This window comes from Rhinoderma darwinii, chromosome 1 (genome assembly GCF_050947455.1).
Source record: "Rhinoderma darwinii isolate aRhiDar2 chromosome 1, aRhiDar2.hap1, whole genome shotgun sequence".
In the NCBI taxonomy this organism is placed as follows: domain Eukaryota; kingdom Metazoa; phylum Chordata; class Amphibia; order Anura; family Rhinodermatidae; genus Rhinoderma; species Rhinoderma darwinii.
In genome coordinates this window covers 272,758,125-272,773,206 of record NC_134687.1, presented here as the reverse complement: position 1 = coordinate 272,773,206, position 15,082 = coordinate 272,758,125, and the positions used below count along the sequence as shown (strand labels likewise).

The window sequence follows — 15,082 nt, the reverse complement described above, 5'->3', positions numbered from 1 at the left end:
TCCATGGCTCATATTTGGTGGAGTTGCCCCTCCCTACGGAATTTTTGGGAGGCGATTCTTAAAATCATACTGCAGGTCTCGGGGGTCTCTGTTCCTAGCTCCCTCGGGGCGGCCCTTCTATTTATGTTCCCTGTGCCACTACATATCTACAAGCGCTCCCTAATTAGGCACCTCCTTCAGGCTGCTAAATCAGTTATTCCCCGCAAGTGGAAAGCGGCAGCTCCTCCACTCTTGGATGATTGGTTTCAGGAGGTTGCCTTGATACAACGTATGGAACACCTCCTGGCTCAGTCTCTGGCTGCCTCCTGCATGATCTACAGATACGTGGTCTCCATGGCTTCAGTTTCTCTCCTCTCCCACCTACCGCACTGTAGTGGCCTGAGGCCCAGTGCCCCTCCCTCCCCCACGAGATTTCGTCTATGAGGGGACTGCATGCGAGTGTGGAGGGGATTGCTGGCTTGCTCGGCTCACTCAGGTGTTAAGTGCATGGCTGCCTTTTCTTGCTTTTATGTATCCATGGTTATCCGGAGCTGGAGTCCAGGCTCACCGCGAACTACCCTGGTCTTTTCCCTGCCTTGTTTGTCTCCTATCTTGTTTTTCCCTTTCTTTCTTGTGTCTATTTTGAGGGGTTATTTGCTTCCTGTGCTGATGCTCACATGCTATGGCAAGGGCGTTTCAAGATGTACGGGAAGATGACTTATCGCACCCTATTTGGGTTTGCTCACCAATTCCTATTCAGTATTGCTCCTTCCCGTTATGATGCCCAGATGGCTATTGTGGAGTGTGCTCTTCATGGGTTGTGATGTTTACCCTACTGTTTGGGCTGCACCCTGTTTGTCATGTTCCTTTTATTATGGGGACACAATTTTTCTGTATGTTTTTGTAAGTGTTTGTATTAAAACCAATAAAAAAACTTTGAATTGGAAAAAAATTGGTATCGTTGCATCCGTAAAAGTCAAACTATTACAATATAGCTTTATTTGACTCACACAGTGAACGGTGTAAAAAAAATAAATTTAAAACCACAGAATCGTTGTCTTTTGGTCACCATAGTGCTAAAAAGAATTAAATAAAAAGTGATAGTCGTATGTACCAAAAAAAATGGTGCTAATAAAAACTACAGCTCATCCCGCAAAAAAAGAGCCCTCACACCGATCAAATGATGGAAAAATATAAGTTATGGCTCTCAGAATGTGGTGAAATTATTTTTTTGAACAACAGTTTTTTTTTCTTTTGTAAAAGAAGTAAAATCTTTTTTTTTTTTTTTTTTTTTTTCTGTTGTCTAAAACCTGGGTGCGTCTTATAGTCCGAAAAATACGGTAATTAACCTTTGCAGGACTGATCCTTTTTTGCTTTTCCATTTTAGTTTTTCACTCCCCGCCTTCCAAACGCCATAACTTTTTTTTTTATTTTTTATTTTTCCATCAATAGAGCGGTGTGAGGGCTTATTTTTTTGTGGGAAGGGTTGAAGTTTCTATTGACACCATATAATGTACTGGGAAACCAAAAATAAAATTCTTTGCGGGGTGAAATTGGAAAAAATTGATTCCTCCATTGCTTTTTGGGTTTCGTTTTTACCACTTTCACCATGCGGTAAAAACGACAACTTAACTTTATTCTTGCAGGTCCATACGATTACGGTGATACCAAATGTATATATTTTACTACTTTTACAAAGAGAAAACTATTTGTTAAAATAGTTTTGTATCAACACATTCTGACAGCCATAACACTTTATTTTTTATTTTTTGGGTTGATTTGAGCGCTGTGAGGGCTTATTTTTGGCGGGATGAGCTGTAGTTTTTATTGGTACAATTTGTTTTGAGATTACGCTGTAAATGACAGCCCAGTGTGATCTCGATGTGCTTTAAATCACACACGTTAGCGAAGTGTCAGGACACTTCAGTAACGTTAATATGTGAGTAAGTGACTGCACATAGTGATTTAGCTAGATCACTATGTGCTGTGTAAATAAATCGAGAAGAAGTGTATGACACTGATTGGTCACTCATTGGTCAGCGTCATACACTTCTCTCTACAACGCGCACTTGGTCAAAAAGTAAAACACGCCCAGTCACATTAGCATAAAGCTAATATAGGTCATAAATCCGTAAAAAATTATCGTTTTTCTAAATAAAAAATACTGCTGTAATCTACATTACAGCGCCGATCACATCATGTACAAGATAGGGCACTTATAATGTGGTGACAGAGCCTCTTTGACAGGTCAGGGTCTCTGAAGTCCGCCGTATAGACTATTTACGGCGGCACTTCAGAGACTGTGCACGCGCGATCGCGTGCACACAGCTCTATGCCCTGGCTGTTGCTAACAGCCATGGGCACTGGGCAGAATGTCAGGGGCCAATCTTTTGGCCCCTGAACATGTGATCGCTGTGACAACCAATCACAGCGATCACATGCATTTCTGCATATAAAAAGTGTGCACGCGATCGCGTGCACACAGCCCTGTGCCCACGCTGTTACCAACAGCTCTGGGCACTGGGCAGAGTATCAGGGACCAATCTGATGGTCCCTGAACATGTGGTCGCTGTGAAAACCTATCACAGCGACCACATTTGTTTTTATTTTGACTTTTCTGGCAGTAAATCTCCTGCCTCTTCTTCTCCTCAAACATTGTTTCAGTTTGAGGAGAAGAAGAGACTCGGGAGAATTGCTGCCAGAAGATTACAGTTAGTTACAAAAAAAATACAGTTACACTATAAAACATTCTCTGTATAGATAGATTTCTATCTATACAATCTATCTATCCATCTATCTTTTTTTCTATATATCTACCTTTCTTTCTTTTATTCTATTAGAATAGGCAGATAGGGAGTAAATAATTATATATATATATATCCACATATATATAATATATATATATAGCAATAGCGGTTTATTTTTTTGTTAGCGGTAGTGTAAATCTATATACCAGTCAGTTTGTGTGTTTTTATAAAAAAAAAAAAATTTGTTTAGTTAGTGTTCGTGTTAGTTACGTTATGGCGAGGAAGTTGTTTAGCGCCGAGGAGGCATACGCCATGCTGTGGTCTGAGTCGGAGACCGCATCAGAGATGGTGTCCGAGATGGAACCTGTTTTAGGTAGTGACGATGACCGCGTCACTTCAGGTTCATCGTCAGGGGACGTTATCCCTGACGCAGTTGAAACTGCAGAACATGAAAGCGCAGGGCCAAGTAGCGCTGTAGCACGGGACAGCCTTGTCCCTCCAGTCCAGGCTCTTGTATGGGCACCTGCCCCATCTTTTGGGCCTAGAATCCAAGGATTTACTGCCACTCCTGGCATAACCGTGGACAATACAAATTTTGTCCAAATGGATTACTTCCATTTATTTATAACGGACGACATCCTAAATCAGATTGTCCACGAAACAAATTTATATGCCACTCAATATATAAGGCAGAAACCTTCATCCACCCATGCCAGAGATTGGACGCCCACCAATTTGCAGGAATGAAAAAAATTTTTGGTGCTCACCCTAAATATGGGTATTGTCAAAAAGCCCTCCATTAGGTCTTACTGGTCAACAAGACCCGCCCAAGCCACCCCAGTATATTCTGCAGTAATGCCCAGGTCTCGTTATGAGACAATAATGAGGTTCCTCCACTTCAATGACAACGCACAGGCCCCCCCAAGTACCGATGCAAACCGGGATCGGTTGTTCAAAATAAGACCACTAATTAATTCCCTGAATAATTTATTTCTGCAACTCTCCACTCCTGAGCAGAATGTAAGCGTGGACTAATCCCTCCTCAACTTTCATGGCAGACTTAGCTTTTGCCAATATCTACCTTCCAAAAGGGCAAGATATGGCGTTAAGCTCTACAAATTGTGTGAAAGCGGGTCAGGATATACCACCGCCTTCAGGATTTATGAAGGGCGGGACCGCACAATAAATGTTCCTGGATGCCCCCCTGATCTTTCCACCAGCAGTAAGATCGTGTGGGAGATAATGCAGCCTCTGCTTCACAAGGGGTACCACCTGTACTGTGATTTTTATTCCAGTGTGCCCCTGTTTAGGTATTTGCATGCTGCAAGGACTGGGGTATGTGGTACCATGCGCAAAAACAGAATTGGTTTTCCACAGCAATTAGTGGGGAAGCGCATGGTAAAGGGGGACTCCTGTGCTTTATGCATCTGAAGAATTGCTGGCGGTCAAGTTCAGGGATCGCAAAGACGTGTATGTGCTAAGCACGATTCATACCGCAGGAACAGTGGCAGTGAGGGAAAGGGGGGCAACATCGGACAAGCACAAACCAGTGAGCGTGTCCGAATATAACAAGTACATGGGGGGGGGTGGATTTAAGCGACCAGGTTTTACAGCCCTATTTAGTAAAACGCAAAACTAAAACCTGGTACAAAAAAGTGGCCATTTATTTGTTACAGGTGGCCATCCACAATTCATTTGTGCTCTACAAAAAAAACAGAGGCAGAGACACATACCTGGATTTCCAGGAAAAAATTATTAAAGGCCTCATTTTTGATGTTCAGGACACCCGAGAATGCCCCCAGTCTGAGGATGTCACGCGACTGACTGAAAGACACTTCATCAGTCGGATTCCCCCAACACCAACCAGAAGCAACCCCCAGAAAAAGTGCCGCGTCTGCAGAAAAGACGGGCACCGCAAAGATTCCCGATATTTCTGTCCCTCATGTCCCTCACAACCAGGCCTGTGCATTGAGCCATGTTTTAAAAAATACCACACTGTTCTGAATTATTAGATTTTAGTTAATTCGTTAAATATATTTGCCCTACATTACGTTTTTATTTTTCCCCTGATTTTACTCCAAGGGTGAGGGAGGGAATGGGTGGGGGGTGGATGTCATGTTTGCATATTCTCTAAAGTTCATCTGCTGGAGAGCTCCATTTGCATAAACCTGCAATTTCTTATTTTAGAAAACCCAAAAAAATAAATTCACATTATACCCCTAGATGAATATTTTGGGATTTCTGCTTCAAGAGCAGATATTTTGGACGTGTTATAGAAACTCTGTTGAGTTTTGTAAAACAAGCTTTGAAAAAAAGCGATTTGTGAAATAAGCTTCTTCTCCTACTTCTCTATGTGATAAATAAGGCCCAAATATTTGGTATCCCCATGCACGGGAGAAGTGGAAGAATGTGAAAGGAGATGAATTTTGGCCGTGGTCTATGCCGTGTGTGAAAAATGCTGGTATAAACTGACGCATTTGCTAATAAATTGCTAATTTTATTTTGATCCATCTTATTCAAGAAACTTTCAGAAGAGAACTGGACTGTCTAAAAATATGATAAACCCCTTGAAGAAAACCTTGTGGGGTCTACTTGCGTGAATGAAGTAATTTATGGGGTGATTCTAATGTTTCAGCAGCATTAGGCCCCCCCAGAAAACAGTATGCGGCTATAAAGTCAAGTGCAGAATTCCTGGACCGAAAAGGCCAAAAAGCCTCCTTTTATGCCAAGCCCTGGCACATGCCCGTGAATAAAGCACACATATTTGGTATCCCCATGCACAGGAGAAGTGGAAGAATGTGAAATGCGATTAATTTTGTTCGTGGTCCATTTTGTGTGTGAAAAAGCTAGCATAAACTGACGCATTTGTTAAAAAAAAAAGCTTTATTTTGTTCCATCTTATTCAAGAAACTTTCAGAAGAAAACTGGACTGTCTAAAAATATGATAAACCCCTTGAAGGAAACCTTGTGGGGTCTACTTGTGTGAATGAAGTAATTTATGGGGTGTTTCCAATGTTTCAGCAGCATTACGCCCCCAGAAAACCGTACGCTGCTATAAAATCAAATGCAGAATTCCTGGACCAAAAAGCCTCCTTTTATGCCAAGCCCTGGCACATGCCCGCACAGTGAATAAGGCACACATATTTGGTATCCCCATGCACGGGAGAAGTGGAAGAATGTGAAAGGAGATTAATTTTGTCCGTGGTCCATACCGTGTGTGAAAAATACTAGCCTAAACTGACGCAATTGCTAAATTCCTGCATTTTTTTCCAATTTTGCCCACTTTAGAGAAAAAAATAAAAATGATATATACTGAAAAATGCCACTAAAACAAAGCCCTATCTGTCCTTTAAAAATTTCTTTTTACAAGGTTTGCTGCTTCTGTTTTTATAGTGACAATTTGCATTGACTCTAGATAGTTATGATGAGTGATCAGTTGAATTGCAGTTAATTGAAAAGTCATTCTTTACTGTGAAAATTAACAATCAAAAAAACGCCATTTCCGCCCTACCACAAAATGACATGCTAACATCATTTCAGTGAACTTCTCGTTCGCTTAGGAGAAAGGGTTAATGAGGACAAGGCAGCCGACATCACGGTCATGCTCATTGACTTATAAGAGCAGACTGGTTGCTTTAAAAGGGGAATGTGCTTGAAATAATTTTCTTCTGTTAACCATGGTCACCTCCAAGGTAGGGTTGTCACGATACCAGAATTTGGACTTCGATACCGATGCTTCGTGTAGTATTGCGATTCTCAATACCCAAACGATACATTGCCAACAATAACTATTAAAAAAAAGTCCTTATTTTCTGATGTGAGGCACGTGGTGTGGTGAATTTTGAACCTTCATGTGCTTCACATTGGTAGTAATTAACCCGATCATGTTCCTCAGTCATAATGGACAACATTGGGTTAATGTGTGATGTAGATGATGGGGTTAATTACTATTAATGTGAACCAAATGGAGGTACTGAATTCACCTCATGCCTCACATTAAGGGCTTATTCAGACGAACGGGATATACGTCCGTGCAACGCGCGTGATTTTCACGCGCGTCACACGGTCCTATATTAGTCTATGGGGCAGTGCAGACAGTTGCGTGATTTTTACGCAGCGTGAGTCCGCTGCGAAAAAGTCACGACCTGTCTGTTCTTTGGGCATATTTCGCGCATCACGCACCCATTAAAGTCAATGGGTGCGTGAATATCACACATGCCACACGGAAGCACTTCCGTGGGACAAGCGTGATTTGCGCAACAGCTGTGAAAAGGATGAATGAAAACAAAAGCACCACGTGCTTTTCTGTTTACAAACATCCAAACTGAGTGTCATAATGATGGCGGCAGTGCGAAAAGCACGTAGCCGCGCATCATACGGGGCTGACACACGGAGCTGTCAAGTGCCTTTTGCAAAACGCACACGCTTGTGTGAATCCAGCCTAAGCCCTTATTGACACGACAGGGTTTCCTGGCCGGGTGACGGCCGTTCATAAAACGGCTGTCACCCGGCTGCAGTAGGAACGATAGACCCCTAATGGGGCTATTCACACAACCGATTTTTTTTTTGACGGTCCGGGAAACCTGGCCGTCAAAAAATGGGACATGTCCTATTTTCGGCCGTTTACCCGGGCGCCCAGCTCCCTAAGAAGTCTAAGGGGCCCAGTAATACACGGCCATCACCGGAATGTGTCCCGAGTGATGGCCATGTATTCCGTCGTTCGCTCCCTCCTCACAGCGCAGAGTGCATGTGAGGAGGAGGAGGAGTTTATGCCATTCGGACGATTGGCTGTACGGGGTGTACAGCAGGTGGAAGGGAGCACTGCGCTGGCTCCCTTCCCCTGCTTGTTTTAAAAGCACCCTAGCCCGGCGACACCTTCCATGGCCGATGGCGCCGCTAGCAGCTGCTACTGCTGTAGCAACGCCACTATAGCAGAGCAGGGAGGTATCTCCCTTCTCTGCTATGTACTAGCCCCACTTTAGCTCCGTGAAGGAGCGGAATCCCCGTGTGTTCGGGGATTCCGCTCCTGGACAGAGCGCTTGATGTCTCTGTCCATATCTGGGCAGTGACATCAGGGGAAACTCCTGAAGCGAAATCCCCGAACACTCTGTGACCGGGGATTCCACACCAGGCGAAGCCAGTAACGTTCAGTGTCCATAAATGGACACAGACGACAGGGGCTTTTCCTGAAGTGGAATCACCGGCCACATGCCCCTGATGTCACTGTCCAGATATACCCGGCCCGGAACGGATGCAAAACTAATGCAAACCGACCGGAAAAAAACGGCCGATTTTTTTCGGCCGACACTCTGGCTCGGGCGGGACCCTCTTGTGTGAATAAGGCCTAAGTAAAAGAGAGCAGTTTTTATTCTTTGCAACGCACATCATGATTGACGCTATAAATTTGTTGTGCAGGTTATTAACGGTTGTGAAGATACCGAATATATGTATATTTTATGTATTGAGCCTATTTTTTATTTTGTGGTTTATAATTTGTACAGTTTTTTATTTTTAAACTTTAACGTACTGGCATATATCTATATGCCAGTACATTAGCCTGTGTACTGATAGGTATGTCCTAACAACTGCCTTTGTACTGTATGCCCTAACAGAAAATATGGTCAGACAGCATTAGGGTCCTTCAATAGACCCTGGGCTGTCTGCCCATGACTGGTAGGTGCCTCGACTACGTCACAGGGATTCCCTGTTATGCAATCCAAGGGGCATCCCCATCTCATTTTCCCCTTGAATGCTGCGGTCCGCTTTGATTGCAGCATTCAAGGGAATAGCGGCGGAGATGAGAGGTTTCTCTGATCTCTGCGGTTAGAGCGGGGCTGTGGCTGTGTAATACAGCCATTGCCCCACTCCTGACGACAAATGTGCACGCGCGGGCAGCATAAGGCGGCGTGGCCGGCGCTGCACTAATGAGCCCCGGCACTGAAGACAGAACATGGGGGTGTTTTGCAGTGCCCCTGCCATGTTCTGTCTTCCGTGCCGTCACTCATTAGTGCAGCGCCGGCCGCACCAGATCATTCTGACCGCGCACACACTTGTCAGGAGTGGGGCAATGGCTGTATTACACAGCCGCAGCCCCGCTCTAACTACATTCATGTGTCCCGATACTAAGCTGTGCGGCCGCACAGCTTAGTATCGAATTACACGAATTAACGGTATTGAGTCGTTTGACAGTGCACGGTATCGAAATAGTATTGATATTTTGATGCATCGTACAACCCTACAATATAGAACTGTGGCAATTATTCACCTGTTCAGAAAAGTTAGCTAATCACTGCAGTGGCTCCTCTGATGAAGGCTTCCACTTCTGAATCTGCATTGAAATGGGAGGTGGGCAAAAAATGCACCGTTCTTTTGGAGCGGTTTTTAAATTTGCTAAATTGTAAAAAATTTCTTTGAAAAAAAAAAAAAGTGTACCTTATTTTTTTTTATTTATTTTTATTTTTTTTTTTTTTTTTTTTTTTTAAAACTGGCTCAAAAATCTGGAAGGAAAGTTTGAGGCACGTTTTTTTCCCACCTGACAAAAAAATACTTTGTGTGAAAAAGGACTTTGCAGGTCTGCATTTAGAAAAGCGGTTGTTCTGATGAGGTGGCTATATTCTTAAAGTGAAGTTTTTTCAGTCGGTCTTTTTTTTTTGTTTTGTTTTAGCAAATTCTTAAATTGACCATATCGTAACAGTGCTGGAACGGAACATATTTTCTTAGGACTCTGCATTATGTCATCCCTCTGTTTTTCAACCATGAAGTGTATGAAGATTTCTATAACCAGGCGTTTTTATTCATCTTCTCAATAGACGCTGATACGGTCCGCAATGATTGGGCAGTGTCAGACTGGATAGGAATACAGCCTATGCCAAAGGGAACGGTAACACCCACTTGCCAGTTTATTCATACATTTCCAGGAGGAATAAGAGGCCAGATTCGCAAAGTGGTGTGTGTAATTTTTTTTTTTTTTTTTTTTACGAGGACCTGTCGGATCTTTTGACATGTTTTAGCATATACTTGCATTCCCTATATAATAACGATTCTGAAGCATCTTTTCTTAACTCTGTATTTCAACCTGTACTGTCGGACACTGTCCAATCCGTGCTGACTGTATAGGAACACAACCTATTACGAAGGGAATGGTTAAGCCCATTTGTCAATTTATTCATACATTTCCAGGAGGAATAACAGGAACAGAACGCAGCGTTTTAAGAAAATATGTCTCCACATTATTTTCTTTGAAATTCAAGTATATGCTAAAACCGACATGTCCGGAGAGCTGAAAGGTTCTTTACACAATAAAACCAGTATTGGGTCTCCAAATACTTCATCCTTTTTGGAAGCTGCACTTGGTTACATGTGAAGGATCCCTTGGTATAGTGACCATGCTAGTGTTTAGTGGTGGTAATGCAGTCTGGAAGGCTCTGGTCACTTCCTCTGTAGCTGCACTGTCTACAAGAAGTGAAGCGCGCAAGCAAGCATCTACTTGTAGGGTTCTGCTTCTAACTATGTTCTACAGAACAGCGCGTGTAGCCGTTACGATACTGCACTAAAGGAGCAAGCTGTAAAAGCTTGTATACAGTGTCGTTTCTTTTTTTTTTTTTTTTTTGCCTAAACTAGAATATCGCATACGTTTGCAGACTCTCATTCCAGATGTTTTTGGTGGTTCACTGATCCATAAAATCACTTGGTCAGCTAAAGGTATATAAGGTGAGTAGAATGTGTAAATGTAAGGCTGTGTTTACATTTGTGCTTGGAGCCTCCGTCGCATATTCCGGTGCTGCATGTAGCGCTATTCATCCAGTCAAAAACTACGGAAAGCCTGACGGCCCTCGTAAGTCAATGGGGTCCATCCGGCACCAGAACCTTAAGTACACCATACAATTTTCCACATTTGGGTATTTGAGAAAACAAAAAACATAACATGCACAATTTAACTGGAGGACAACAACTAAAGGAACAGTACAAGGTCTTTTTAATGTCAAAGTTTACAAAAAGATGTGAGAAATAAAATGTCAGTACGTCCTCCCATTACTGCTTGGCTGGATATGCCACAGATCAGGGAGCACCCTACTAGAAAGGAAGTGAATATGAATTTGTCATGCTGGACTGTCCATAACCACATCTGTATTATGGCTCTTCTCGTGTCTTTATTAATATTGTTAATGTTTTTTACTACAGGTATTGACTTTAAAATCAGAACTATAGAACTAGATGGCAAGAGAATTAAGCTACAGATATGGTAAGTTACTATAAAAGTGTCCCGGCTCTGTCTTATTTCCCCCACTAAGGCTGGGTTCACACAGAGTATTTTGCAGGAGGAATATCTGCCTCAAAATTCCGTTTGGAACTTTGAGGCAGATTTTCCTCTCCCTACACGCTGATTTTCGCGGCGTTTTTCGCCCGCGGCCATTGAGCGCCGCGGGCATAAAACACAGCGAAATACGCTTTCTCTGCCTCCCATTGAAGTCAATGGGAGGTCAGAGGCGGAAGTGCCCGAAGATGGGGCATGTCGCTGCTTTTTCCCGCGAGGCAGTTTTTACTGCTTGCGGGAAAAAGACGCCGACGCCTCCCATTGAAATCAATGGGAGGCATTTTCGGGCCGTTTTTGCCGAGTTTTGCGACGCGGTTTCCGCGTCAAAAAACTCGGCAAAATACTCCGTGTGAACCCAGCCTAAGGGTGCAGTCGCCCACGGCAGATTTTGCAACTGAAAATCTGTTCCATTTATCTGAATGGGGCGTTTTTCTGCCAACATATGGATTTCTGCAAGTTCCATTCAGATGAATGGAGCTAATTTTCAGTTGCAGAAAATTTCTGCAACAAAGTATGCGGTCACACACGGCAGATTAACCGCTCTTTATGGTCCCATAGGCAGTATCGTTCTAGATAGACATATTTAAAGCACATCTGACTTTTCAGAATAAGCTGTCCTATGTGTGTATATGAGGAATAAAACAATGCCTGACCATTATATGACTTGTAGATGGCATTTTTGTTTTATCCGTTTTCACCTCCGCAGGCTCTCTAATTCTGTTTTCTCTAAATTAGTGGGTGGAGCCGAACGGCTATCATGTCCTTTATACATTGCACAGAGAAAAGAGGAGGATTCTGCTCTCCTATCTCTATCTATCACATGTACACTATATGGACATAAGTAATGGCACACCTACACATTACACCTACATGGGCTTTTATGACATCCTACCCTAAATCCATAGGCATTAATATGGAGTTTGTCCCTGTCGTCGTCGTCCGTCCCCCCCCCCCCCCTTTTTGCAGCTAAAACAGTTTCCGCTCTTCTGGGAAGGCTTTCAACAAAATGTTGGCGTGTCTGTGGGAATTTTTGCCATTCATCCAGAAGAGCATTTGTCAAACACTGATGTTGGATAAGAGGGCCTGGTCACAATCTCTGTTCTAGTTCATCCCACTGGTGTTCATGGGTGTTGAGGTCCGGGCTTTGTGCAGGCCAGTCAAATTTTTCCACACCAGTGGCGGCGTGCTTTACACCATTACATTAGACGCTTGGCATTGTGCTTGGTGATGTAAGACTTGCATTCAGCTGCATGATAATGGAAACCTATGCCAGGAAACTCCCAGGGCACAGTTTTTGTGCTGATCATATCGGAGGAGACTTGGAACTCTGCAGTTACTGAGTCAGCAGAGCGTTGGCGACTTTAATGCACTATGTGCCACAGCACTCGGCATCCTTGTGGCTAAGTTTGCTGTGGTTCCTAAACGCTTCAACATTGCAATAATTCCACTCACAGTTGATCGTGGAATAACTAAGAGGGAAGAAATTTCACAAACTGACATGTAACAGTGGCATCCTATTACAGTGCCATGCTCGAATTCAGTGAGCTCTCTAGAATGACCCATTCTTTCACAAGTGTTTGTAAAGGCAGACTGCATGGCTAGGTGCTTGATTTTATGTGGCAATGAGACTGAATGAAACGCCTGAATTCATGGATTAAGAGGTGGGTCCCTATACTTTTTGTCCATATAGTGCAAATAGGAGCTGCAGCAGCATGGAAGGAATTAAACCGCATTTTAGCAGAGAATCCAGTACTGGGGTGAGATCACTCTTACCAGGAAGCTGCTTATTTGCTCTTGCTCCACTTCCCTCTACATAGACTTCACAGCTCTGCTTCAGAGAGAGATATAAATATATAAAATTGTCAGGCGGTAAGGCCCCGTGCACACGAAGGTGCTTTTGCGGCCGCAATTACCCTGAAAATCCAAAGGAGAATTGCAGCCCCATTCATTCCTATGGGGCCATGCACATGAACGTGGTTTCCACGGTCCGTGCGTGGCCCAGGAGCCCGGACCGCAGAAAGAACGGGCATTTCTTATTACGGCTGTGTTCTTCGGTCCGGGCTCATAGGAAATAATGGCCATGCGCACGGCCCGCAATTTGCCGGTGGCTCGCGGCTGACACGTCGCACCCGGCAGACCTGAAAATCATGGCCGTGCACATGGCTACGGTCGTGTGCAGAGGGCCTAAGAGAGGAGTCAAACATAGGGTTTTAATAGATTTTTCATGTTCCATTCCACACACTGCCTAAACACTGAAAATACAGTTTTACATTGTCCATATACATGTAGGCATATACATTTCTGGCACATTATAGAGGTATTAATTATTCGAGTATGTATAAATATAATGGGGGGGGGGGGGGAATTTATCAACTTTTCTATGCCACCATAAAAGAAAAGTTGCAAAAGGGCCCAAAAGTCCCCATTTCCAGTGCAAATTGCTACTTTTGGCCTTTTTATGCCACCCTTGCCACTTTTTTGTAAAGGAGGCGTGGCTTTCCAAAAGGGGGCAATGCCACAGCTGATGACAAATTGATTATATATAATATTTCAAATTCTAATGGAAATCTACTGTGGGGCATAGGAAGACAGTACCGTGGCGGGAGCCCCATACCTTGCCCCATCCTGATCAGACTATTCCCCCCCCCCCCTACCCATCGGACATCTAAATTAATAAAAAAATAAATGCTCACGTCACCGCTTCTCATGTGGATTTAGTCTTTTTTTTTTTTACTGTATATCCGATGGGAAGGTGGAATGGCTGGCGCACGGCTGCGGTCTTTGCGCCACAATTGTGGTGTACGTTTGGCTAAAAGATGCGACACGTTTATTAAGTTGGCGTTAGTCTTACTTCCGCTTTCTATTGAGACTGGCGTATGAAACACCTGTCTTAATAAATTCCCCCCAATGTGTTACATTTAGAAACGCCCCACATTGCCCTCAGTTTAGCTAATTTTTATCTGTTTATCTCCTTGCTTGATGACCCACTCCATAGTGGCGTCTGAAGGATTAAGAGTGATGCAAGTGATGAATTGACCACTGTTCGGGTATGTTCACACGCTTAGCAAAATACGTTTGAAAATCCGGATCTGTTTTCAAGCGAAATCCGCTCCTGATTTTCAGACGTTTTTGTAACCACTCGCGTTTTTTGCGGCGTATTTTACGGCCGTTATTGTAGCTGTTTTTCAATGGAAAAAAACGCCTCCAAAAACGTCCCAAGAATTGACATGCACTTTTTCACGGGCGTCTTTTTTTTTTTACACGCCATATTTGACAGCGACGCATACATTAAGCCTCGTGGGAACAGAACAGCGTAAATACCATTGCAAGCAATGGGCAGATGTTTGTATGCGTAATGGTGCAGTTTTTTCAGGCGTAATTCGAGGCGTAAACGGCCCGAATTACGTCTGAAACCATTGCGTGTGAACATACCCTTAGGGTATGTTCACACTCTTAGCCAAAAACCTCTGAAAATACAGAGCTGTTTTCAAGGGGAAACGGCTCCTGATTTTCAGGTGTTTTTTTTTTTTAAAACAAACTAGTGTTTTTTGGAGCTGTTTTTCTATAGTCCATGAAAAACTGCTCCAAAAAACGGCTCGAGAAGTGACGTGCAGATATTTGGGGACGCTGTTTGCGGGCCGAAAAACGACTGAAAATAAGCCGTGTGCACATACCCTTGGGGTTAATTACGACGTGGGGTAATAACCGCTTCTCCACAACATAATGAGCATGCTGCAGGTTTTTTTGGGGGGTGGGGGTTTCAGCTACATATGAATGGGGTTTCTCTTCTTTACCGCAATTGCATATCAGTCACGTCTGCACGTGGTGTTGATTTAATTTCTAATTGACGTTGCCTTAATCTCTTCTGCAGATTTAGGGTATGTGCACAAACACGAATTACGTCCGTAATTGACGGACGTATTTCGGCCGCAAGTAGTGGACCGAACACAGTGCAGGGAGCCGGGCTCCTAGCATCATAGTTATGTACGATGCTAGGAGTCCCTGCCTCTCCGTGGAACTACTGTCCCGTACTGAAAACATG

The 15,082-nt window shown here is 43.6% G+C and overlaps 1 protein-coding gene across 1 annotated transcript in view; it reads left to right on the top strand.

Moving 5' to 3' along the window:
* RAB8A (RAB8A, member RAS oncogene family) overlaps positions 1–15,082 on the top strand; it is a 54,087-nt gene that overhangs the window by 25,291 nt on the left and 13,714 nt on the right. The window contains exon 2 of the mRNA XM_075850524.1: positions 10,908–10,968. Coding sequence (XP_075706639.1) covers positions 10,908–10,968 — 61 coding nt within the window. The remainder of the gene's footprint in view (positions 1–10,907; positions 10,969–15,082) is intronic.